The sequence below is a fragment of the Magnolia sinica genome, chromosome 5 (assembly GCF_029962835.1).
Source record: "Magnolia sinica isolate HGM2019 chromosome 5, MsV1, whole genome shotgun sequence".
Lineage (NCBI taxonomy): Eukaryota > Viridiplantae > Streptophyta > Magnoliopsida > Magnoliales > Magnoliaceae > Magnolia > Magnolia sinica.
In genome coordinates, this window is record NC_080577.1 from 5240328 (window position 1) to 5267775 (window position 27448).

A 27448-nucleotide genomic window follows, 5' to 3' on the forward strand; every position below is an offset into this window, starting at 1 on the left:
AAAAAAAATGCCCTACTAAAAAATCATCCAAATTCACGTGGCCTACCTGATGATTGGATCAGCCTTATTTTTTGTTCCTAAGATTGTATGATGGGTGGACCTGTTGGATGTCATGCCACACCCCAATCTTATCCATAATACTCAACCCCACTTTGTAGTTTTTAAATTTTTTTTTTCTTTTTATAAAAGTCGAGGGCACTTAGGTCATTACAGCTCCCAAAAAGCAAGTTTTATAGATTTAAATATTCAACGCATTGTTGGGTAAAATCAGAAAATTTGAGGAATTTTGCCGTAAAAAATGATATAATCACTTATAAAGGTAATAAAAAGAACATGACAGAACCTACAATATATATATATATATATATATATATATATATATATATATATATATATATATATATATAAATACGTGGCATTGAAAATAGAATGAATTGTAAAAATGTTGAACATTGGCATATTTTATCTTCTCTGATATATATAAAAAGGAAAAATTCAATGGGACAACTTCAAACTGCAGAATGCATGGGGAGTTCTATTTAGACATAGCTTCAATCATTTAAAGACATTTCAGCGTTAAGATTCCAACTCTAAGTGCACGCCGTACATGCCACTCTGTGTGCATAGATCCCTTGTACATGCGGCATACATGGACCTGAGTCCAAAACATGCAGATAGTCCCACCCACTGTTGATGGATCATGGCCCCAAAATCAGATTGAATAGACACCTGATATCCAATTAGTAAACAAACAATTGTTGAATTCGACTAGTTTTCAGTTTTTTGCCATCCATTAGATGTCGACCAATCAGCGGTAGGGATCACCTTTCAGTTTGATTTTTGGTTTATAACCCGTCAAGTCGGGTCAAGTCGGGCCCACAATTTGACAGGTTTAATTCAAAGAACATGTACACCACATAAACAAGTGCTGTCTGCATGCATATTTATCATTATAGACTGCAGGGACATCAAAGTTTTTCTAATGAAAAATGGAAATTTTAATCACTCAAACCACCATGTCTGAGAAACCAAGAAACGCAATACATCAAAGCAAAACGCATATGCTTGCTTGGACATGCTTCTCGTGTCTTTACAGAACAGATGGCCCAGCAAAATGGGAGGACAACCCATCCCATGAATCAAAACAACAACAACAACAACAATAATAAATAATAAAGATAGCATGAAAGAGTAAAAATATCTCTAATATGGGGCATTTGCGATAGTGTCACCATTTTCTTGCCATGTACTCATTCCAGGCATCCCTGGATGTTGTACTCCTGTAATCAGTACAATCATATTGATTTCATAGTTCAAAAACTGGAAAATTTGAATCAACTTGATGTCTAGCCAGGTCAGGTCAACTTGAAGACTTGACCGGGTCTTTAAACTACTCGACTACATATTTTAATATTTAGTGCATTTAAACCTTCTAGAAATTGATAAAATTTTAAAAACATTTAAATACTCGAACAAGATACAATTGTGAATCACGCCACCAAGTAAGCTTCCAGAGACTTGGCACGAAATCCCGTCGAGTCGACCTGACTCGGCTGAGTTTCAAGTTGAATCACCAAGTTTTAGAACTATGATTGATTTCTTGCTTAAATCTGGATATCTTCACTGGAAATTTATAAATAGTTGCAGGAAAGCAGATGGATGCATAAGATAACCACCACACACACACACACACAAAAAGATTAACTATGGAACGCATTCCTATTCTTAGAACTGCAGATTGACATTAAAATGAAAAAGAAAATAGAAAGAAAAAGAAGAAAAATAAACCATTCTTACCTTTTATACAAAGATTGTTGATAACTGCCAGATTCTGGGAAAACAGATTACTGGTGAAAACTGAAAGCATCCATTGCTACCTTACAAGCTCTCGGCTTTACAACACCCATAGCTCAGATTTAGCTTGGTGTGGCATCTTGTGCTGTTAAAGACGAGCAGTACAGCTCAAATTACAATTCTGAACTAAGATTGGAAAAGAAAATAGCACTAAAAAATGAATGGTCTGATAACTGGAAATTGCAAGGGAAAATAGAAACTAACTGCTCAGAATAAATCCCTGGAGAAGGCTCTGGGCTCTCTCAGCCTGCTCGGGACTACCGGATATTTGGACCACCTTTTCAGTTAGCTCAGGTCTATCTTCCATGAGGCTGACAGTCGCCCCTGACATCTGTTTACGTCAAATATCAATACCATAACTTCAGCGACCAGGTTACAAAATCAAGTAGGAAATATCCGGACTGCATCCATTCTTAAGGATTCTAATATTTCAACTCTGTAATTGTTAAAATAAAATAATTTAAAAAAAAATAAAAAATCACTCAGCAAGCAATGTTACCTCGCTGATCTGAGCAAGCTTGCTTCCTGATCTCATGATGAGGCTGGGAACAGCATGCTCTGGTATGATTACCTCCAGCGTCTTTTTCGTGACAACCGGAGTGAGGGATCTAAAAGACATTGGTGAAAACATGCATTGGCATTCATTATGTGATGAAATGGCTATGCATAATCAAATGAAGTGGAGTATTTAAGCACCTGCTTGGCCCACTTGACCCTTCTTCATTAGCATCGCTCTCTTCCTGCTGCAATGATCCACCGCCAGGCCGTCCAGTGTCCTACCAACCAGAAGGTTACATTCTTAAGAACCACAGTAAAAAGGCAGCATAACACAATAGATCAATTATCAAAGGTTTTTTTTTTTTTTTTGGCCCACTTAATAAACAGGCCAGCTGTGGATACTAGCCAAACCCAATTATGTATATAAGGCATGTTTGTTGATGAGTTGGATCCACCGATAGAAGGGTAAGAGTCTTCCCTTCTGGGAGATTTCTGCAGGCCTTGGCTTTATAAAAGGTCACTAAACATGGAACCCACATGCATCGCTTGGATGTCTCAACCCAAAAAGTTTACCAGTTATTATGTGTCGCCGCGTGTGAAAGTGCATGTGGGTTTTTAAAATATGTAGGAGTCTATTTAAAGTGAAGATCCTCATAACCTCATCAAGTTTGGTTATCATATATGTAGAATTCAGAGTGAAGACGTATCAAACATTTGCTCTAAGAGATTAAACAGTGCACTTGTGTTTTTAGTTTGAACGAGTGGAACCCATGTTTAAACAATGCACAACTTTGATACGATTAGACTCACCTTTGACAGCTCATGTGCGGAAAAAAAAACTGTGCTGGAAGGTCCTAGCAATAGAAGAATATTTGGCCTTCTATTGGTTGCATGTGAATAGCGGTTTTAAACATTGTCTGACACAACTCAGGATTATCCAAGTTATATCGGTTTAGGTTCAAAACAAAATGAGTCACTTGACCACTATAGGACCCAAATGTGACCGAAATGGATCTTTACAGCACTGGAACAGAAGAGTTGGTGCGAGTCTCACTGGTTTTAGTCCCCAAGCAAGTTGCATTCAAAAACCGCTACTTGAATTAGTTGATGTGTCTCTTTCTTGAACCCCACTCTTAAGGTTTAGGATTTTTCAATCTAGATCTTTGGAGTGTTTTCTGTTCACACTAGGCACCATAATAGCAATAGTTTGTACCATTTGCAATCAGGCCCCAGTTTAACAAACTAAAAAGCAGAACAGTAACTTTTTCCTCGACCTGAGCATTGTATAGTAACTCATGTAAATCACGGATTGTGTAGTCGATATCCGTGCTGTAACTCATGCAATCATGCATGTTACCATTCTATTTTTATGTTTTTGTAATAATTTTTTTTTTAAAAAAAAAAAACAAAACAAAACAAAAAAAAAATATATGCTTGATGTGTAATGCATGATGAGGAAAACCATCGACCACCTTTTTGTGCATAGTCCAGTAGTGGGACGGGTTTGGGCTGACCTTCTAAGTCACTTTAACACCTGCTGGACTTCGCCAAGGAGTGTTCCTTCCTTTTTGATGGCTTGGCATGGGGCGTGGTTTGGTCCCCCCAAGTTGGGGCTGTGGAGTATGGCTTTGCTAGCCGGTTGGTGGGCAATTTGGGAAGAAAGGAACCCGAGATGCTTTTGCAGTGTTACCAACTCAGAAGCCAACATTGCTGAAAGAGTGAGGTTGCTTGTTATTGAGTGGGCCTCTTGTGCTTCTAAATTAAAGGATTGAAAATTTGTTTTTCTTGGGAAATGGTGGGGCTGCCTCCTTGGCGCCCCCTTGCAGTTCTTCTTCGTAGTTTTCGTTTGTTTAATAAAATTTCCGTTATCTTTCAACAACAACAAAATAATAATAATAATAACAGAAGCCTGGGGTGCATTTGTTAGTTCTCAGCTAGCTGTGTCGCCAGGGTCCCTTTCTCCTATGAAACCTACAGTTGGGAATGGAGAGCACCAGGAGTGTCCTGTGGGTTGCAGGCTTCGGTCACTGTGGGCGGTGTATGGATCCTCTCCTCCAAGCTCAGGTCACTGCTTGAGAGTTTCCATGTCTTTTAGTGCCAAGGATAGTGACTCTCAAGACGGTCCCTCTTCCTGCTTTGACTCATTTACTGCCGATACGGATGAGAGGGTCCTGGAGGTACCTCCTGTGCTGGAGATAGAAGAGGAAGGGCTTTACTTGGTGGGGGGACCATGTGGGCGTCAACAGTCAGCTGGAAATGCTAGAAGTTACCCCTCTGCAGGCTAAGAGAGGTCACGTCGAGGTCACGCGCAACAGGCTCTTCTCCTCTGTTGTGATGCCATGTATTTCTACAGAGGATGGACTGGATAGCCTTTGGATGAAGATAATGAATGGTTAAAGGATGCTTTGGGGTGGGTGGGGTTTCTAGTGGGGGTTACTTTTAGGGAAAGCAATGAAGATGTTCTGGAGCTGTTCAGGTTTGTAGGGGGGTGAGATTGGTTCCCAATTAGGCTGCTAAGTTGAAATGTAAGAGTCCTGAGTTGCAAACAAAAAAGGGCACAGGTAAGGGACATATATTGGAGGGCTAAGGCTCAGCTTATCACCCTTCAGGAGACAAAGCTGCAGTATCTGGATAAGAAGATGCTTGACTCCATTTGGGGAACGAAGAAAAGGAATTGGGTTGCTTTAGATGCAGTTGGCTCCAGTAGGGGCTAGATTCACCTGGCCCAGTGGTCAGGAGGGTGCCATTTCTTTACAGGTTTCTGGTTTCCCCTGACTGGATAGAGATGTTTCCTTTAATTCAACAGTGTTGTTTGCCAAGGCTGGTGTCCAACCATTCACCTATCCTTCTCGAGGTGGACAAGGAAAATTGGGGGCCAAAACCTTTCCACTAGGAACTATTTTGGTTAGAAGTGAAAGGCTTCTTAGTTTTGACCAAGGAATGGTGGGAGTTGTTTGAGGAGGAAGGTTTCACAGGGTACAGATAGAGCCAGAAACTTAGATTACTCAGGGAAAATCCGGGCTTTGAAGAAGGAGATCCTGGGGAAGAGGGAAGCAGAGGTTGAATGCATGCTGAAGGAGTCCAAGAAGAAGAAATTAATTGGAGTCAAAAATATAATGCAGTGTGGCTAAAATATGGAGATAACAACACACGGTTTTTCCACAATATTGCATGTGCCAGGGCTAGGCACAACAGGATCAGCTCTATTCGAGCAGACAAGGTTTCGTTTGAAAAGCGAGATCAAATTTGCAAAGAAATAGTGTAGTATTATAGGAAATTATTATCAGCTGAAATGTGGGAGAGACCTCATTTGGACAATTTAGATTTCTACCAATTGTCGAGTAGGGAAGCTGAATCCCTTGACAGACTGGCTGCTGAAGAGAATATCAAGCAAACCGTGTATTCCCGGGGTAGGGACAAGGCCCCAAGGCCACATGGATTCCCCATAGCCTACTCCAAGTCTTTTGGAATGCGGTGAAAAATGACGTAGTTAGCTTCATGAAAGACTTCTTTAAGCGAGGGAGGTCGTCTATAGATTTGGGGGCTTCTTTCATTGCAATTATCCCAAAGATTGACGGTACAAGATAGCTTGAAGGATATTAACCGATCAACCTTTTAGGGGTGCCTATAAGATTCTTGAGAAAATCCATGCTTCCAGGTTTAGAGCAGTTCTTCCTCTATCATTTTGGACAACCAAGCTTTTGTTGCAAGCAGGCAGATTTTGGATAGAACTTTGATTTCTTATGAGTGCATTGGCTCGAAATATACGGATAGTGCAAAGGGTGTGGTGTGCAAGTTAGACATCAAAAGGCCTAAAATGACATTCATTGGAGATTCTTGGACTATATGCTCAAGAGGCAAGGGTGCAAGCAAAAATGGAAGGGCTGGATCCAAGAATGCATCCATTGGCTGCATTGTCAATTCTTGTTAAAGCATCTTGAAAATGGCTCTTCAAGGCCTCCAAAGGTCTAAAGCAGCCTAATTCACTCTCTTTTTTCCTATTTATCGTTGTAGCCAAGGTCCTAAGCAAGATGCTAGCCAAAGTCCAAGAGGCCGGCTTGTTCCAGGGATTTAAGGTTGTCCAAGGAGGGTGCTTGAATCTCCCACCTCCAATTTGTCGATGACACAATCCTATCATGCGAGGCTGATACGTCTTCGGTGGACAACTTGCAGAAGAATTTAAGATGCTTTCGATTGTGTTAGGCAGATGTTTTTGGGTGTAGGGTGGGAAGCTTCCCGTCATCTTACCTTGGTCTTCCGTCATGCATCAGGTAACTTGCCAAGTATCTTTGGGATAGGGTGATCAAAAGAGTTGAGAGGAAGCTTGAGATTTGAAATTGTCATTATCTCTCTTTGGGAGGGTAGCTTGACACTAATTAAAGCTACCCTTTTACTTCATGTCTCTTTTCAAATATCCCCCATTCAATTTTGGATAAGTTGGAGAAGTTAAGGCAAGATTTTCTGTGGGGAGGGTCCAAGGACAGCAAGTTTTAGAAGGGGGGCTGGTATTATGTTGTTGGGGATAAGGCCTTGTTTGAGAAGTGGTTATGAAGATTTGGGACTGAAAAAGGGAGACTATGGTGTGAGGTTACAACTAGCAAGTATGGGGTCAAGAAAGGGAGGTGGTGGGTCAAGTCTTCTTCCCTTTATAGAGCTTTAGAATTGTGGAAAGTTGTTTCCAATGTGTCTTTGAAATTTGAGTGGGTTTCTTTCACTATAGGAGAGGGAGGGTGGGTGTGCTCAATTCTGGGAGGATGTCTAGCATGGGGGATCTACGCTCCAGAAGGATTTTTCTAGACTAGCTTCTCACTTGTCATAGAAGAACAACTCTGTGGATTGTTGTTATGAGATATACGATGGTGCAGTGATCTGGTCTTCACTGTATCACAACGATCTCTGAGACGTGGAAGTGGGGGAGTTCATTGGCCTCTTGGGTCAGCTGTAGGGCTTCGTTCCATCTCCAGGGAAGAGGGGTTAAATGATATGGCAGGGTCACAATTCAAGTCGATTCTCGGTTCATTTCTTTAACGGTCCACTTACGAAGACTCAAGCCATAGGGCAGCAAGTTTTTTTTTAACACACGCACTCATACGCCACACACACCCACACACTCGCACCACTGTGGGATTTCACTGCAATAGGTACTTGAACCCATGACCTCGTCTTACCACCGAGGCATGAGTAAGGACCCAGAGTAGAAAGTTTGCACATTCTATTCTTGGCATTATGAAGCCTTTCCCAGTGTCGCAGCTTTTGTGAGGGGAGGAACAAGGTTCTCACGATTAACAATCTCTAAAGAAGAGTAATGGTTCTTCCAATTGTGTGTGATATGCATAAGCGATGTCGAGTCGATAAACCATCTATTCATCCATTGCCCTGTGACCTGTAAGGTGTGGGGGCCGATGTTAGCTATCTTCAATACCTCCTGGATATTGTTGTAGTCGATTGTTGAATTCCTTTTGGCTTGGTAGGGTGGAGGGGGTGGGATGGGGGCAAGATGCTTTGGAGGCTAGTCCTTATGGCGTCTCTTTAGGCAATTTGGGAGGAACGTAACAATCGTTACTTCCAAAATAGGGGCATCTTGTTGACGAATTTACTGAGGAGGATCAAGGTGGTTGTGGTGGAATAGGCTTCTTTATTGGGAGCCAGGAATGTTTGTATTAGGCTTCTTTTTTTGCTTCGTAATTTGTTCCCTACCTTAGCTTGTGTTTTGCGGGCCTTAGTTTTTTTTGGTTTTTTTAATATAAATAAATTTTTAAGTTAATGGTGGGATTTTCTTTTAAATATCAACTCTTAAATGGTTATTGATACCCTAATGATTGCAAGCATAAATGCCTATTTCAGGTCCAACAAGGGTATGGGCATGGGTAGGAGTATGGGCAAGGTGTGCCATAAACGTAACGATGGGCATAACAGTCCCCACCGTTACCTTTATGCGTAATGGTCTTTGTAGTGGTAAAGGTCTTTTCTTTTAAAGAAAAAAAAAAAATTCCAAAAAAATGTTGGAAAAATCAGGAATACCGAGAGCATTCCAAATATGTATTCTTTTGTGCTTTTGAACATGCATATAATGGTGTAACGGTCCATACTTTGATAAGAATGTTGTCTTGACCTATTTGATGATTTTATTACCCTGACAAGCTTAGATTGACCTAAATTGGCCCAAAAGTCATGCAAGTTATGACAATCATACCAATAATGTGCATCCTTAAGCATTTGGCATCATTCCCCCAAAGTAATTTTACGGTAAAATTCAAATGAATAGTGTTGCTGATTTGGGGCCCCATCAAATGCTCCCAAATTGACCACAATGTCATACATCTATGGCACTCTTCCTGCTAATGCATACTTAATGTAGGGGCATTTTCGCACCAAGTTCAAGTGGGGTGGCCAGTGGGATGAAGGGGCACACTCAGGGTGGGCGGCTCGTGTGAGGCGGAGCCCATGTGATGTGGAGCCCACGAGGGGAGTTCGGCCGAGGACCTAACCCATGTGATGTTGGGCTTGGGTATGAGATAAAGGGATTGACTCGCCACACTCTATCAATTTGAGCTTTTAAAGCAAGTGGTTAACTATCCTGCATCAAGACACCTAAGCAATTGACATTGTTCTCCCTAAAAAGATTTTAAGAAAAAAAAATCGGAATTAACTTCGGATGAATAGTGTTGCCAACTTGGGGGACCACTCAAATGCCCCCCTAATCAGTCCAAAATTCATGCAATCTATGGTACTCATCTCACTAATGCAATCAGCCCCAAATTATGCTTATTTCATCATCTGATATCAAATCAGTGGAAATTTATTGGACGGTGAAGAATTAAAAATACCCAGTGGTCCTATTTCAACAAACAAGTGCTTGCAAATCAACGATTACGATCATTTAAACAATGTGATTTTGGGATTGTGACTTACCGATGGTGGGCCCCACATTTTAACAGATTTAGTTTGATTTAATACATACCACATGTATAAATTTCCAAGTGCAAGTATATCAAGCTTCATACACCACCAAAGCATCATATAATTAACAAAGAGAATGTCTCAAGTCAAACTAGTTGGACCACAAGGTATGGTCCACCTAGCAAATAACTTCGAACTAGTTAAGTGTATGTGAAATCCAACATTTCCGATATATTGGCCCCAAAATGAGGATCACCTGCAAGATATTTTATATCCACAAAGATGGCCACAACAGTCACCACCATTACCGATACATGTATCGGCCATAACGGGTGATATGGGGGCATAACAACAATTACAACCTTGATAACAATTGATTTTTTTTATTTTTTGTTTTTTGCACGGAAAATTCTGAAAAAAAAAAAGAAAAAGAAATTCATAATAATGTAAATATTCCAAATCTGTATTCATTTTTTGTTTTGAACATGTTTATCGTAGCGTAATTAATGGTCCACTCTTTGGAGGGGAAGTGTTGTATCAGGTTGTTTGGTGAATTTATGAACATGGTTGTCTCTACTATTTACACATCACAATCAAACATTAGAACTAGAATTTTTTTATTATTATTTTTTAAAGGCATAAATACCCACTTTTTTCGATTTTTTTTGAAAAAATGGCTCTCGAAGTTTCTATTCGCCCAAATCGCTTCAATCTACGATTTTAATCCTAAAAACTATAGTAAGTGGCGAAATCTGTTGTAGAATAATTTAGGAAACTTTTTGGAATGAGAAAAGTGAAAAAATGAGGGAAAATGAATTTAAATAGGAAAAAATAAAAAATAAAAAGTGGCCATTTTTCGACCATTATAAGGGTAACGATTGTTGTGCTCTGTAATGGCCAATACGGTCCCAAAAAACCAACTATCCCATTTCACCCCCATATCACGTAACACTCACAGTCATTACCTATACGCAATGTTTTAAATATTGACGATATCGGCCGATATATCTTGTATCTCACTTGTGCGATACAAAACACACATGTAGTGCCGATATATCTCACATGTTTGATTCACTGAGCATTTTCAATTCCAATCTCTTTTTTTTTTTAATTATGTCAAATCAGTGTCAAATGGTTATAAATCCATTGGTTCTCCAAGTTTTGCATGAAAAATCATGGAGTTAGAGCTTTGATTTCGATATCCATTGGTTCTTCGTGTTCTCCATGCTTTTTTTTCCGAAATTTTCCTTTAACTAGTTGTCAATCGAGACTAATTTCGAAGCATTTACAAGTATCTGATGCGATCATCAAATACACTCCAATTTCAAATTTTGAATGTAGGTGGTCCAATTTGGGGAAAATTGGAGAAATTAAAAAATTCCCAAATTTCTCCCAATTTGCTTGCAATGTTGTACTCCAAACATGAAATCAAGTATGTATGAGGGCTACACTACTGATTTGTTAAGTCCTTGTTAATTTTTGGAAAATAAAAATTATTTTTTAATTAAAATTTATTAAAATATTTTTTTTCTCGAAATTTCCCTTGAACCAACTGTCAAATAAGACTAAGGCCGTGTTTGTTAACGCTGAAATTTTGCACTTAACGCGGAAGCGGTAAGTGGTTTTTCACTGAATTCTTTCCGTGATAGGAGTCTGGCTTAATGGTGAACGCGGAATGCGCTCCGTGATTTTTCATTAAACAAAAATTTTTTGCTTCCGAAAATACCCATTTTCAAGTTACTAAGGAAATTTTTTCTTTTAAATTATTTGCACAATAAAAAATCAACCTTTAACCGGGGAAACTTCTTTATGCCCCACCATGATTTATATGTTTGATCCACACCGTCCATTTTTTCATTTTAAGGTGTGATCCAATTAATGATTTTGGACCATAAGGTCGTCCACTATTAAAAACACATTTCGGATCGCACTTCATCCAGTTTACCCTAATGAATAGGTTGGATGGTAAAAAACATCAAAGTGCCTGTGAATTTTTAATGGTGAAAATCATTATCCATCTCATTTGAGCGTTGGAAAAAGGATTGACGGTTTGGATGTACAGATACATCACAGTGGACCCACCCACAGAATTGCCTGTTCGGAGTTAGGGGATGCGGATTTCCTGCCAAAGGCTTTCGCGGGAAGTTCCTGCGCTGGAAACTTAGGTGGGGCCTACCGTGATGTTTGTGAGAAATCCACCCCATCCATCCGGTTTTTGAGATCATTTTAGGACTTCAGAGAAAATTTGAGAAGGATCCAAGACTCAATTCGGCAGCAATAAAGGAAAATGTGTACAGGGAAATTCCTGCCATTGAAACGTTCCCGGGTAGACAGTGATGTTTATATGCCATCTATACCATTTATAATGTCATTCATACTGGGATGAAATGAAAACAAAAATATTATCCTGATTCAAAGCTTTTGTGGCCACACAAATATTTCAACTGTTGACGTTCAATACTCACATTTTTGTCCCACCTGAGTATCAGATACGGTTCATTTTTGTCCTTATGTCCTAAAATGAACTCACAAACAGGAACTTTAGGCGAAAGCTTTTCGCGAGGAATCCCCGTCCGAGTCACGGACGGGATTGGAAGCGGATTGGCTGGTGTGTTAAGCAAGTTCTGTGGATCCCATCATGATGTATTTGTTATATCCAAACTGTCCATCCATTTTGCGAGCTTGTTGTAAGACTTGAGCTGAAAAATAAGACATATATAAAGATAAACTGAACCACACTGCAAAAAGTAGTAGGGAATTGAACGTGTACCATTGAAACCCTTTTGGGGTCATAAAAGTTTTGGATCAATATGAAATTTGCTTTTCCTCTTCATCCCGATGTTTTTGACCTTATGAATACATTAGATGGAAAATAATCGTTGAAAAATTTATGAATGGTGCGGATATAATAAATGCATTATTGTAGGGCCCATGTAACTTTGATCTCCTTTGAAACTTTCATACAAGGCGGACTTCAAGGAGCGTCTTCGCACGACACGTATCCACGTATCAACGGATTGGCTACTCTCCCAGCCAGCAGCCTGGTGGGTGATGGTCAGTGTTGTGAGGCCCCATGATGTATGTGTTTCATCCATCAAGTTCATTCATTTTTAACATATCATTTTATATCTCCTATTCCAAAAAAATCCACCATACTTATACGTACAAATCATTAATTTGCAATATGTATTCATGATTAATGATATTTTAATTTTCTATTAAGTATTTTATAGTTTATTTGAATTAAATAGAATAATTTTATTTTCATTTAATAAAAAATAATTTCTTTATAATGGAAAATATTTCTAAACAGGAGATAGGGGCAAATGTGTCAAATCAACCTATTTCAGACAATTCATATGTTCGTTAACAAACACAATGTTTCAAATTCAGTACTTAATTTTCAGACTTCAGCCATAATTACTTCTTTTCTGAGAGGTTACGATTTAAAAATGTGTATTAATGACTTTTTTAACAGTCCCTGAAGTTTCATTGAAAAATTTAACCATGTTTCCCAATGCGATAAATTGCCCAATACAAACGATATATCCTATGCGATAACCAATACGTATATGTATCCCAAGGATGTGATCAAGTGATACATAACGCGATACCGATATTTTGAACATTGCCTATATGTATCAGCCTTTACAACCATATCGTAACGGATACGCAACACCTTGGTCACCTATTGCCAAAATTATCTACATATACTCATTAGGTGGACCATAACATAGATAAATAAAATAAAATAATTAATCAATTAATTAATTAAGTCATTGATAAATAGAAAAAATTACAAGTGTGGTCCACTCGATGAGTAGATATGCTTAAGTTTTTCAAAAAGTGATCCTCGTGATAGGGCCAACCTATTAGATGGATTGGATGACTCACCCACATAAAATATTAGAAGTTAATGGCTATTGGACCATAACTTACAGTCCAACCGGTTGGACCTTCTATTTAGAAGGTTACCTGGCCATAAAGCAGCCACGTCTGGCATTCCTTAAAAAGGGTTGAAAATGCATAGAGAGAGAGAGAGAGAGAGAGAGAGAGACGCGCACGCAACCTTAGCAGGAAACTGAGAAGAAGAAGAATATGCTCTTTTGTTTTAGTTTTTTTTCTCAAAGGATTTAAATAAGTAGAGTCAAAATTCTTGAAACACGACAACGACATCGACATCAACCAAGAAATGAAACACCTGAACGACGATGACATCGACATCGACGACGAGGATGATCTGCTAACGACGATGAGGACGATATGCTAACGACGATGACTGCGACGTCGACGATCACAGACTCTCTGGGTTAAGGTCGTTCTGGTTTTCTGCCTATGTTGACGACCGGTAAGAACAAAGGGGTCGATGAGATATCGACCACCAATCTAGGACTCGACAGAAATAATGGGCGAACATCTCCATTTGAAGAGGGAGAGGTCATCAGGAACGCTGACAAGGAGTGGAACCTGGTCGAATCGAGAAGACGAACTCGAATCGGGAGGGCCAACAATTGAAGGATACATACTTCTTTTCCCACTCTCTTCGTTAAAGGTTACCCTCACGGGTGGTTTCCTATCAACCCAGAGAAAATATTTGGTCGGGCGGGTGCTGTCATGGGCGTTGTAATGCCTAGGGACAAGGAGAGTGGCACTTATCGCGGCTTCGCTTTAGTTCGCATGAGCAGCAAAGCCGAGCTGGCTAGGGTGGTCGCCATGCTTCATGGTGTAAGCTACGGTGGAAAAAAAATGTTGGTTCAAAGGGCTCGCTTCGGCTCGGAAACTGTTCCCGCCTCTACCATCACGAAGCATCCCTCCTTTTGTCCCCCCAAATACCGTAAATCACCTCATCAGTAGGCCATTCACACAGGTCAGGTCAACCCGCATCCCACTTGCTCGGAGAATCAATCTTTCAAAGACGCTTTGTTACACGTCTCGAATGGCCCCACCCCTGCAGATCGGACGCCGGACGCAACCCAGAACAACCCAATCAATCTTGTTTGTAATGATGCTTCCGACGAGGTCTCTGACTACACAATTATAGTAGACCAAGAGATTTTCAATAAAAATCGATCAGAGTTGGCTAAATCGATGGTAATCCTAACGCGAGAGGGAACCTCGATCTCGGCAGTCAGGGCTTGGATCAGAGATTGTACAGGCTTCCTTGTACAGGCTTCCAATACGGTAACTCAGATATTAAACCCCTGAGCTATAATGCTCTCTGGGTTCGAGTTTGTCCCGGCCTCAACCCAGATATGTTAACAATGGCGGGAGAGTTACATGCTTTTGGTCCGATTATAAAAGTCATGTTGTGGGAAGAATATTCTATCTTTGGTAAAGAAAACATCTAGGTTCTAATCTGGGACATCCCAATGGAGTGTTGGTATGAAAATTTTCTCATAAAAGCTGCTTCTCGCCTGGGTTTTATACTTGAAATCGACTCTAAGGAGCAATTAGGAGTAGAACTAGGTGTTATCAGGGCTCGAGTGAGGAGGAAGAAAGGATCCCCTCTGCCGAACCACCTTCGTGTCAAGGTGGTTAATAGAATCATCCTCTTACCGGTTCAGAAGGAACTTCCGGAATCGATTCAACCTAGATGGGGAGATGTGTGGAATTCTGGGGAACCGGTGACCTCTCCCTTGGCGCAGACGCAGGAGTCTTGGAGGGAAGAAGGACTACAGTCCCATACTCCATCGGACTACCAGTTCTCCGAACAGCCTGCTCTCCTGCAACCGTCATCCATCAAGACAACAGCCAGCTTTTTCATAGGGTACGTGACAGCTCCTCCTCAGCTCTCTTGTCTCGCCTGTCTGACGAGATCCAGGGAAGCGGCGGGAAGATCTCGACAGCACAGGAGAATGCTACACCCGTCCTCCAGTCAAATCTCTCTGCTCGAGAGGAAATCTCCTCTCCTCACCGAACGGCGATCGTCGTGACACATGGCCTCTCGTACCAGCCGAAGCAGAATTCCATTAATGATGACGTCGCGCCCAATGCAAGGCTTCGACGTGTGTCCCCCACCCGCTCCATCGACGGTAGCAATTCCATCCACGTGGACAAACGGGTGCGTTCTCCCAGACTGACTTCGCTAATTGATTTAGGGTCTGTTCAAGCGGGCCCCTACTCGACCCAAATCCATCTATCTCCCAACAAATGGGGCTCGATCAATATACCCGAACCCGTCCCTACCAAACCCTTACTCAATCCTCACCGTACCTTCAGACCCGATCTCCGCCAAGCCTCTACCCGAACTCAACCTCACTCTCCCTTTCCTATTCCCCCTTCCCATAACCCCCCTTGCTCTCTCTCTCTCTGCTCTGGGCGACGATATCTCAAGAGGAGAGATGTTAGAAAATCTCCTATTTGAATCCCAGTCTGCCTCTTCCATCCCTTCTTCCCCAGTTACCTCCGCACCCCTAAGCAGGGATTGGGCAGATCTGGGCCCCATCACTCTATTTCAGGAACAGATTCCTAGCGATGTGATTATCGCTGAGCCTCTTCAAATGTGCGCTGAGTTTCTGCCTCAACAACAGGAACAACCTCTGGTGGGGTCAACGGGAGAGAAAAGTAGAGAAGAAATTTTTGAAGAAATCCGAAACAAAAAATGGATCAGAGATGCAGTGGGTTGCGTGGGTCGTTCTCTGGGCCTCTCTTTCGGCAACAAATCAGAGGACTATAATGGTCTCTTCCAATTTATCGAGAACAGGGGCAGGCCCCTCCCAGTGACAAAGACTTCGGTCAAACAAGTTACCTGGTCTGCTAGTAACCGAGAGCTTCTCAGGCTTCAACCTTCTCCGACTTCAGCCTCCACGTCTACGGCCAGACACAGACGCAAGGGTCCTCGGGGCAGCTCAGTTCCCCAATGATTATTCTCTCTTGGAATGTTAGGGGAGTCGGCTCCAAGCAGAAGCGGAGCCTGATCAAGCGATCTATCAGGCGTAAGAATCTCGATGTCATTTGTCTTCAGGAAACTAAAGTTCCTGCGTTCTCTGATAGTCTCCTGGCTACAATCTGGGGGGTTCAGGACGAGAAGTTCGTGTCGCTGGATGCCATCGGTTCCTCGGGAGGCATCCTTATCGGTTGGAAGTCTTCCAAGTCTTCCAAATGGGACCTTCTCTATTCCTTGACGCGGTCATTCTCGAAAGCGGTCATTCTCCAAGACAAGTCATCCAATTTTCATTGCATTATTATCTCTGTTTACAGTCTTAACGATGATTTTTTAAGGCCGTCCTTTTAGGACGAGCTGACTGCCATTAGACAGTCCTTTTCAGGTCCCTATTGTTATGTGGGTGACTTTAATGTCATCCGTTATGCGAACGAGCACTCTCGCACTCGGAGATCGAGCCAGGCGATGCAATCTTTCTCTGATTGGATTCGAGATCAAGAGCTCGTGTATCTTCCTCTGGCTGGCGCCAAATTCACTTGGACTAATGGAAGAAAATCCCAAATCTAGTTGAGGCTAGACAGGTTCCTTCTATCCATGGATTGGATGGAGGAATATCCCTCTGCTAATCAGATGGCTCTTCCTAGAACGACATCAGATCACAGCCCAATCCTCCTCTCCCTCGTTAACGTCAATTGGGGCCCCAAACCTTTCAAATTTAACTCCGCTTGGCTTCTCATCGACGGCTTCAAACAGCAAGTTCTGGAGTGGTGGCCTTCCTCCCAGGTCGAAGGCTTCGCTGGTCATAGCTTGATCTGCAAGCTCAAAGCCCTGAAGGAAAAGATTAAAATTTGTAAGGTTGAAGAACTTCGGAAGAGACAATTCGAGACAGAAGCTTTATTTGCTGAGATGCATCAAATCGACTCTTCGATTGAAGGTATTGATATCCCTTCAGATATTCTATTCAGGCGCATTCAAATCATTCAATCCTTGTTGCCTAGATCTCTTGAAGATGAACTATCTTATAAATAGAAATCAAGGGCGAGGTGGGTATCGAAAGGTGACAAGAACACTAAATATTTCCACCGCATAGCCAACATGAGGGCTTGGGCAAAAGCTATTCTTTCTATCTCTATAGATGGCAGACAAGTCGATGATTGTGATCAGATTTCTGATTTAGCAATATCTCACTTCAAATCAGTTCTTTCATCTGAAGGATGCCCCAGACCTCACTTGGACAGGATTCCTTTTCAGTCCCTCCTGAGGGCGGACGCAGTTCTCCTTGAGGCCCCCTTTTCCGAGGTAGAAGCGAAGGCGGCTATAGATGCAACGGAAGGCGATAAATCCCCGAGGCCAGATGGCTTCCCCATCATATTCTTTCAGCAATTCTGGGACACTGTTCACCCAGATGTCATGAATTTCCTGAGTGAATTCCACTCCATGGGTAAATTATCCAAGGGTGTCGGAGCATCTTTTCTTGCCCTTATTCCCAAAGTAACTGGCGCAAACTCGGATTTCAGACCCATCAGCTTGATTGGCAGTCCGTATAAAATTCTGGCCAAAATTCTGTCTACAAGACTTTCGACAGTTATCGGGAAGCTGATCTCGAAGTATCAGAACGCCTTCATAAAAGGTAGGCAGATTATCGATGGCGCTCTCATAGCTAACGAAGTTCTTCATTGATGCCACATATCGGGGAAGAAGAGTGTCTTCTGGAAACTTGACTTGGAGAAAGCTTACGATCATGTGGACTGGGGATTCTTACAGTACATGCTTCTTCGAATGGGTTTTGGAGAAAAATGGAGGCAGCGGATTCAATCTTGCATCGAATCGGCCCATTTCTCTGTCCTCCTCAACGGTGTCCTCAAGGGCTTCTTCCCTAGCACTTGGGGTCTTCGTCAAGGAGATCCTCTCTTGCCCCTTCTCTTCCTTCTGATAGCTGCGGTCCTCTCTCAAATGCTCCTCAACGGTCAACGTGCTGGTCTCTTCAACGGGATTTCTATGCCAGGAGTTCAAATTCCCATCTCCCATATTCAATTCGCTGACGACACCCTCATCACGATTGAGGCGGACTCTGATTCCATCAACAATCTTCACACGGCTCTTAGATGTTTCGAGGCGGTTTCAAGATTAAGAATTAATATGTCCAAATCTAAGGTTTTCAGGGTGAATATTTCAGATCACGACCTCTCCTCCTTCGCTAATTCCTTGGGCTGCAAGTCGGCTACGCTTCCGACGACTTTTGTTGGACTGCCGCTCGCCATTGGATACCCCACGACTTCGATGTGGGACAAGGTTGTGGTAAAAATTCAAAAGAAGCTGGCTTCATGGAAATGCAGATACTTGACAATGGGGAGCAGACTCACCCTTATAAAAGCAGCATTATCTAATATTCTCATTTATTTCATGTCTGTTCTCAAATGCCCGCCCTCAGTTCTGTTAAGGATCGATAAACTGAGAAGAGATTTTTTGTGGTGTGGGAAGGACAATCATAAGAAATTCCATCTTTTGGATTGGCAAGAAGTCTGCAACCACTTCCAAGATGGATGCGCGAGCATTAAAAAGCTGAAGGTCATGAATAGGGCCCTCTTGGGTAAATGGACATGGAGATTGGGATTGCATCAGGAAGCCTTAGGGTGTAATATTGTCAAAGGCAAATACGGGCATTACCCGGGAGGTTGGTAGACTAGGGACTCGTCGGCCTATAGAGCTTCACCCATTTGGAGGGATATTCTGCGATCTAAAAAATTTGTTATTGAAAACATTGCTTTCGATATGGGAAATAAAGCTGCGATTCGATTCTGGGAAGATATTTGGCTGGGGGAGACAAGACTGAAGGACAGATGCCCATCTATTTTCCGCCTCTCTGCTAACAACCAAAGCCCCGTTTCTAGTTCTATTCCATTTCCGCCGCGGCCACCGTTTGGGACATCCCTATTCGCAGAAACCTTTACGATTGGGAGGTTACTGAATATGCTCAATTGCTGGAATGCCTTTCTACTGTGTCCCCGATCCAGGAGGAGCTCGACAGAATCATTTGGACAAAGGATAAATCTTCCCGCTTCTCGGTGAAGTCTTTGTACAATGCTAATGACCCCATTCAACCCACCCCCCCGGGCCTCTCCATTCATCTGGAAATACCCAGCTCCCCCCAAGTTCCTCTGCTTTGTGTGGCTTGCTTCCAAGAATCAGATTCTCACATGATTGAAAATTTGAAAAGGAAAGGCGTGCAATTGCCTAATATCTGCCTTTGCTGCATGAACAACGAGGAATCTGTTGACCATCTACTAGTCCACTGTCCGTTCATCTCCCTCATTTGGGCGGATTTTTCCAACAGATACAACTTCAGCGGGTGTGTACCGGCCTCCGTTTTCCAACTGTTGGCTTACTGGCATGGGGGTCAAATTGGGTAAAAACAGAACCTGGATATGGAAAATGGCAATCATCGCAATTTGGTGGGCAGTCCGGAAGGAGAGGAGTGACAGATGTTTCAACAACACTCAATCTTCGCCTCAAGCAGTGGGCTCTACGGCGAAAAAATTTCTTATCGAATGGGCTACTAATGTCTCCTCTCTTAAGGATTTTGATTTCATGTTTTTAAGCTTATAGCTTTTTTCCTTCTCTTTTGCTTGCTGCCATCTCGGCAACCTCCGCTGTATGCTTCTCTTTTTTCTTTTTAATCTAATCGCCTTTTTTTTGTTTTTTTGTTTTTTAAAAGGTACACTTTTTTTCCATGCAAAGGCAACCCTTTTCAGTCTTTTTTTTTTCCTTCTAAAAATCGCCATTACATCGCGACAATGCATTTTTTCAGGGTGGTCCATTATACAACCATATCAAGTAATGGGTCACACTGTTACCATTATGTAATGGCCATTACATAACCAATATGGCATACCTTGGGTATGGATGTAGTACCTATTGGTAGGCATGGGTATGGGAACCCATATGCCAGACTCGAACCTAACCTATTAAAAGCCCCACCAGCTGGTGGACCATTTTGGACCTGCCCGTCCACAAATACAAATCAGCCTAGTTAATAAGAAAAGGGTCAGCCTATGGTCCAAGTTGAAAAACATTGGTTAACATTTTTTAAAAATTAACATTTTATATAGCACTTTGGTTATAATTCAATGGAAGTTATAATGCGTCATATGAATTTAGGGCGCATTTTCCATTTACATTGAAAGCAGTGGAACACAAAACTTTCAACATCATCATTATCATAATATCTAACCCTATGCCAACCAATTGGAGTCACTACACAAATTCTGTTATGCCATTCCACTATCAAGGACTGCATCTGCAATTAAACAATATGCTATCGAATCTTTTCTTATTACCTCCCACGTCCTTTTGGGCCTTTCCCTTGCCCATTTAGAGCCTTCAACTTGATCCAACTCCTAACCAGTGCACTTCTTGGTCACCATTGCACGTGGCTAGTCCATGAAAGTTTACTTTCCCTCATCTTATTGCCTATTGGTGCTACTCCTAAATTCCCTCAAATGTGTTTATTTCTAATCCTATCCTTCCTCACCTTGCCATTCATCCATCTCAACATTCTCATTTTGACTACACTCATCCGGGGAACATGTTTCCTTGGCTGCCCAACATTCTGTCTCATAAAGTATGGCTGGTCTAATAGATGTCTTACAAAATCCCCCCTTCAGCTTGATTAGAATGCGGTGATCACATAAAACTCCATATCCACATCTCCACTTCATCCAAGCTCTAATTCTATGAGCAACATCCTTCTCAATCTCTCCTCTCTCATGAATTATCGATGCAAGATATTAAAAAAATGGTAATTTTGGGGTACATCTTGGTCAACGATTGTTAACTAATTCCTTGATTCCACTCCAATTGTTACTAAAATTGCATTAAGCATACACTTTTTTTTTTTAATGACGACAGGATGTCCCCGCCTCTTTTTGAGGCGAGACTATTCCCTGCGGATGCACGCATATACTGTTTTAGTTCTACTGATTTTAAAACAATCAGATTCTAAAGCATCGCTGCATAGTTCTAGGTTCACGTTTACCCACTCCCTCACCTTGTCAATCAAAAAGATCAAAATAGTCAGAACCATGGAGTGTTGGAATCCAAACACATCTGGCACAGGTACTTCACCTATTCGTGAAACATAAAGAGTCCCTGAAATGACAGAAGAATTTTTATTTTTTTTGAAAGATGAAATGACAGGCAAGAATCTGTTCACATGGAAACGTAAACAGTTAGACTGTGCCAGATAGTAGGCTTGGTAACTTAATGGGTTCCTCACAAACACTTGAAACATTCAATAAAGAAGACAGTCCAAAGAGAATTCCTCAGAAACTAAAACTGTCTTAGATATGGCCCTTTAAAGCAATTGTGCATGCAGTCTGTGTTTTGGTCTCCCATTTTCTTTTATGAGGAATTAAAGCAGTGATTTTGAAGAGTTAAAACCACAGTACGGAAATAAGTGAACTATGTAGGACAGTACCTTTGACTGAAATGTAGTTGTTGCAGGTTGCGTATTTTGATAGCCTGCCGTTGAAGATTCACTTCCTTGGTAACCTTCACATGCTGAATTTTTATTGGGAGAACCCGCCTCGAGGCCAAATATGTTCCCAACAGGTCCTGCGGCAGCCGCCGGTGGTGGTGGTGGTGGTGGTAGCAAATCCTTTGGAAAGGAAATCTCATTATACAAGTGACTCCGCAGCCTTAACGTTATCTGGACAAGAGCATCACGAGCTGCCCTTATGTCCCCTACAATCTGTAAGCACTCGTTGTCATCATGCAAGTAACGATTAGTTCAATGTCTCCACATGAAAAACATACTCAGTTTCCAGAAGAATGGCAAGTAGTAAGCATCCTTCAACAAGATCGAAAATCACAAACCTGTACAAGCTCATCCCCTGACGCACATTGGGGAAGGTCTTCTCTTGGTAAGATCTGTATATTGGCACGAGTCAATCTCCTCATCTCAGATAATGATCCATCCCTTCCTTCCAAACATCCAATGTCAGTAGCTGGAATGAGCAGTCTTGTTGTTATAATGTTATCCTTGTCGGGACCAAGATCTACAATACGACTCTGGATATGCAGCAAAGCTTCCTGGGCTGGAAACAATTCATCGTCTGGACCCTAATGTAAACATAAAAACAGGAAAGTTAAATACACTTAACAATAAGCAGCATGCATTTGGTCATTGGTTGCTAAATTCCCACTACAATAACTTCTTAGTAAAGCCATTATGGTTTTGTATGAAATTTTGATTAAACTATAAACCACTTCCAGATTCGAAAAGGAAAACCATAATTTCAAAAAAGAATGGCAAAGACCACAAAATGACAGCAGAGTGGGCACATACCTCATCAGAATAAACAATAATTATCTGTTCATCAGACCCAGGCACAGGAGCAGTAACCATGACATCAACACCAATATCGCCGCGAAGCATTTCAATAATTCCATCTGACTCTCCCATAACACTTTCAACCTTGTCATTTGGGCAGAGTATCCGAAACACAATGTCCTCACGGTGAAATGACTGTGCATGCCCAGTCATGGGCATAGCTGCAGATTCAAATGCATATCCTGATGGACGTGAAGCATAGGCATTGCCTCTAACACTATTTAACGCCATTCCTGAAGCAGGCCCATCCAAGGATGATCTAATATTGCTCGTGTGAGTGAAATCATCATCGGGTGGGAAATAGCGCTCTGGGGAATGAAAACGTCCACGGAAAGAACTACGGTCACGAAGCAGGCTTTCTTTCAAGCGAGATGAAATGATTGCTAAAGCTTTCTTCACAGCATTGCCATCACCAACAACCTGCAAGAAAGGATCATTATCAGATAATAGAGAAATTTAAGATCAGTATATGCCGCTAAACAAAACACATCTACATGCATTTAAGAGTTAGTATCCATAATGATATAAGCACGCTTCCTTGGGTTGAACACCAACCAAATAAGATTGAAACCTGAAACCCATCTCCCTCCCTCTCGAGTCTAATCATATCTACCACAACCCTCCCTCCCTCCCTCTGAAGGCTCAAGTATAATCATATCTACAACAACTCTCCAATATACATGCAAAGTTCAGTGCTAGGCACAACCACTTAATGATGGTTGCAGGTGCGAAGGGAAAACCCAATAATGGATACAGGAGCCAGCACCTATAAACTTATCCACTCATTCAAGCTTCCCTGGATCTAGGAAGAAATGATTGGACAGAAGTAGCAAGCCAATGCATTATCAAGGAAACATTACACATATGTTTAATAAGTTATATGTATGTGGGATAAATCATGATCCATTAACAACAAAAAGAACAAAGTAAACATTACAAAAAGGCCAAAGAGTTGCAGGCCAATGCAAAAACCCCTTCTAGGCAACACCTCTTTAGATACAGCAACAGTCACCACATTTGCCTCACGGAGAATTGAAACACCATTACATCACTTAAAACAAGGATGCATTAACACACACACACACACACACACACACACAGAGTACAAGGACAAAGCCACTTAGACTCCAATTTACACAGTACAAGGACAAAGCCACTTAAGACTCCAATTTGCTATTTGGTCCACTATCAGGGACACTACAAATAACTAGAATTGATAAGAAATTAATTTGTTCTAAAGACCATCCACTATCATGGACACTACAGATGGCAATAGAACTGATCAGAAATGAATTTTGTTCTAGAGACCAGCCCATCAAAAGAATCATGCTATAAAAAAGTTATTGAGTGCTCCATAGGGGACTTCACTCCATCCAGGTGTCCTCCACTCCCAGATTTTCCTCAGTACCAATTTGGGTAGAGAGAAACCACCCCATGGAAACCTGACAACATGAAAATGTGTGAAAAATAATCCAAAGTACCTTATTTGTTTAGCACTTATGACTCATGGAGTCATGGGGGAGGTTGAAGATGAGAGGTCTTTATGTACAGGTGCAGTGTATAATGGAAATAAACAAGGCATAACAGTAAGTTGGTGTCTCTCTTTAACAAGTTTCATGAAGGAAATCAATTTCTACAATTTTTTAGGAAACGGATGGAAATACAAATTGCTTTCCACACTTTCTTTTATAATAATAATAATTTAAATAATTTAAAAAAAAAAAAAAAAACATGAGAAATTTCTGCAGTGAATTATTGTGATAGTGTCCTAATCACATCTGTTGTTTGTAAGCCTGAAAGGACTTCTCTGTTACCATGTCACTGAGAAGTGAGCTCTATGGCCAATTAGCTAGGTAGTCAAGTTGTTTTCATCTTAGGTCATGGAATCTGAGAGAGGAAATTCCTCTTTTAAAACTCAAATATTACTCCTTTTTTTTTTTCAAAGGTAGTTGCTCTGGGGTTTTAGCTTAAGGGCCTGTTTGTTTTGGAGGAATCCAAGGACATGGAAAAAAAAATGTAAACTAATTTCCAAACCATAATAAGTGAAATGAAAATAGTATTTGAGGATTCCCCACTATTCCTTGCTGTCCAAACAGTGGAAAATAGTACTTCTAGAGAAGGTTATCATGATTTTAATTTCAAGAAAAATCCTCAATGTGTAACTAGAGATGATTCATCACTTTTCTGGCAATCCAAATAGTGGAAAATAATGATTTTGTGGAAAAGGTAATCATGATTGTTTGTTGAAGAAAAATCCTCGATATATGCTAGAGAGGATTCGTTGCCATTTCTTGCAATCCAAACTATGAAGAGCAGTGATTTTGTGGGAGGGAAAAGTTAATATGATTTCCAAACCACAATAAATACAGTGGAAGTGGTAGTGAGGATTCCTTGCTAGTTCTTGCAATCCAAACAGTGGAAAGCAGCAATGTTTCCATTTCCAAGACACATTAAATACAATGTAAATGGTATTGAAGAATCCTCAGCAATTCTTGTGATCCAAACAGTTGAAAACAGTGGTTTTGTGGAAAATGATTTCTTTCACCAAAATTCCACCAAAACAATGAGGGTCTAAGGCACATTTAGATTGTATCATCCAAGTTGTAGAAAACAAGAACTGAAGGGTTGGATATGGAAACATGAATCGGGAACTCCTTTAGAAGTGAAGCCACATTGTATGTCTAGAGCCATTTTGCATAATGAAGTCTAAAGCATTTTTTTTGGCGTCAAGTTACTGTCGATAATGAACTTAAAGAGCACGTTTTGAGAACTTGTGCAAAATCTTGAAAGACTGCATGGCCCCTTTACAATGACAATTCGCTACGGACACTTCATTAATTTGTTTTTCTTCAGTAGAGAAGAAGCTTGTCTTGGCTCCAAGCTATATTTCAGGCAGGCATTTTTTCCCTCACAAGATTTGCAACTGTCTCTCTTTATTTCTATGATTTCTCATGATATATTTTATCATTGGAGGCATGAAGGCAAACAATCAATGAATAATCATGCTGTTTTCAATTTGCCGCAGAAAAAAAACAAAGGAGATGCATCAGACCCTCCCTATATGTCTCCGTAACATGCATGTCCATAAACACGAGGCAGAAACTGAATCTTTCATTACATTTATGGAACACTTACAAAGGGATGATTTGTGTTTCTTCCTTGTTTGGTTGTAAAAGTAAAAGAAACTGCAGATCTGTTAGCATAAAAGATTTCTCCATGTCAAACCATTCAATTCATATTCAAGCAAAAGTGTGAATTTCATCTGCCGCTGTCATTTTAAACTCTTACCATCAATTCCAAAACCTATAAAATCTTACTCATTGGGTTCCGTCCAAATCCGACAACCGTAACAAAGTGAGGATTGTGGCAGAGCTTACAATTCCATCAAAAAATGATGAAGAAAAAACATACAATCAACCGTGTAATGCAATGCGGACTGCATACCAAAATACCGCTGCAACTAGGAATGCAGTGACCACTGCCAAGCTGGGTCACTTGATCGTTCTTCTATAATGTTCACCGCCATTGGAAGTTAGAACCCATCCATCCAAAGCAAGCACTGCCACTAAAATACTGCTCCGAAACCCAATTCAGAGATAACAAACTCCCCATTCCTTTCTTCAATCCACACCATTAAAATCTTTCACAAACAAAACAGGAATAGAAAAGTCAAGGCCATTACCATGTCAAGAAGTGAAAATTGGGATTGGGTTGCAGTTGAATCATGATAAATTGGTCATCCAAACAAGGTTTAAAGAGACGGGAACTGACAAATGAACAGAACGGAACAATGCCGTGGGAGGGTGATACCTGAACGATCTCCTCGGACATTGAGACGCAATTAGGCAGATTGTGGTCCCTCGGCAAGATCCTAATCTGGGTCTTGGTTTCTATCCTCATCTGCTCGATGATCTTCCCACCCTTCCCCAACAAACACCCGACATTAGCCCTCGGCACCACCAGCCTCGTCGTGACACGGCCCCCACTGCCCCGTGGACCAGCATAATCATCCTCATCATCGCCATCGCCGCCATCAGACCCGGCTCCAAAACTTGACTCACTCTCGAGGATACGCTCGTGTATCATGAGCAGAGCCTCCTGTGCGGGGGAGTATGAGGGATCGCGGCGTCGCGCGTCGGAGATCTCGATGATCCGCTCCTCGTCGCCTGAGATCAGAGGGTGGACGTTGATCCAAGCGCCGGTCTCCTGACGGATGGTTTTGATGATGCTGCCCGACTTGCCAATGACCCCACCAGCCTTGACATCAGGGCAGAGGATCCGGAAGAAGACAGAAGGAGGGGGAGGGCCGTCCTGCTGGGGTTTCGAAGGGCGCCCTCCGCCGCGGCGGTGGTTGTGGCTATTGTTGTTGTTGTGATGATTATGGTGGTAGCGGGGTTTCGTTCTGGGTGGGGTTTGATTGTCGTAGTCTTGGTCATAGTAATAGCTCCTCTTGGATCGAGATCTCTCCATTTTCGGTTTTATTACAGTCTTGCCACGCTTTTTTAAGAAGAAGGTGGTAGAATGCTGGGAGGCATTGATATAGTTGCAGACATTGGTGCTTTGCTGTGGTTGAAATGGAAGATATGAGCTTCCTTTTTTGTTTTCCTAGTTTACAATATATGTGTTTGATTGCTGCTGCTGATGTTGCTGTGGAGTGTTTTGGGAGTTTTAGGTTTTGATTTGGAATGGTTGTCTTGCAGGCTGCAGCAATGTCTGTTGAAATTCCTGAGAGAGTTCGAATTCTTCGATCCGCTGTTGCTAACGACGAATTAGTCCTGCGCGCTCGCGGGAGAGAAAGAAAGATGAGTATGCAGAGTAAGCTGATTTGATGTTTTAGGGGTTTTCCGCTTTTTCGCTGCTTCCGCGAGTTTTCGTCGGGACAGAAGCCTATCTCGCTTTTTCTTTTGTTCTATTTCTTTTTT

General features: G+C 41.5%; 1 protein-coding gene across 6 annotated transcripts; it reads right to left on the reverse strand.

Annotated features, from left to right (window-relative positions):
- Nucleotides 1-1045: 1045 nt before the first annotated feature.
- LOC131245225 (RNA-binding KH domain-containing protein RCF3) lies at nt 1046-27448 on the reverse strand. Of its 6 annotated transcripts, none has more exons than XR_009170805.1 (9): nt 26337-27444; nt 22482-22946; nt 22010-22255; nt 21612-21893; nt 2551-2630; nt 2354-2462; nt 2059-2185; nt 1798-1939; nt 1046-1265 (listed from the first exon to the last, which is right to left on the reverse strand). XR_009170805.1 is itself a non-coding variant. In XM_058244535.1 (8 exons), exons 1-8 carry the CDS (start codon nt 26994-26996, stop codon nt 1917-1919), a joined length of 1992 nt encoding a protein of 663 aa, XP_058100518.1. In that variant the 5' UTR covers nt 26997-27444; the 3' UTR covers nt 1182-1916. The 6 variants fall into 6 exon arrangements, 2 of the variants coding, with proteins under 2 accessions (XP_058100518.1, XP_058100519.1); XR_009170803.1 differs by having other exon boundaries at nt 1046-1280; XR_009170804.1 differs by having other exon boundaries at nt 1046-1623.

Bases quoted from the DNA above. Each gene is read 5' to 3' on its own strand.
- LOC131245225 (XM_058244535.1), bottom strand. From the start codon at position 26,996: ATGGAGAGATCTCGATCCAAGAGGAGCTATTACTATGACCAAGACTAC. The intron at 22,256-22,481 runs GTATGTGCCCAC...TGTTTACATTAG, and splicing joins TTATTGTTTATTCTGATGAG to GGTCCAGACGATGAATTGTT. The intron at 1,940-2,058 runs GTTAGTTTCTAT...CGTCTTTAACAG, and splicing joins CCAGGGATTTATTCTGAGCA to CACAAGATGCCACACCAAGC.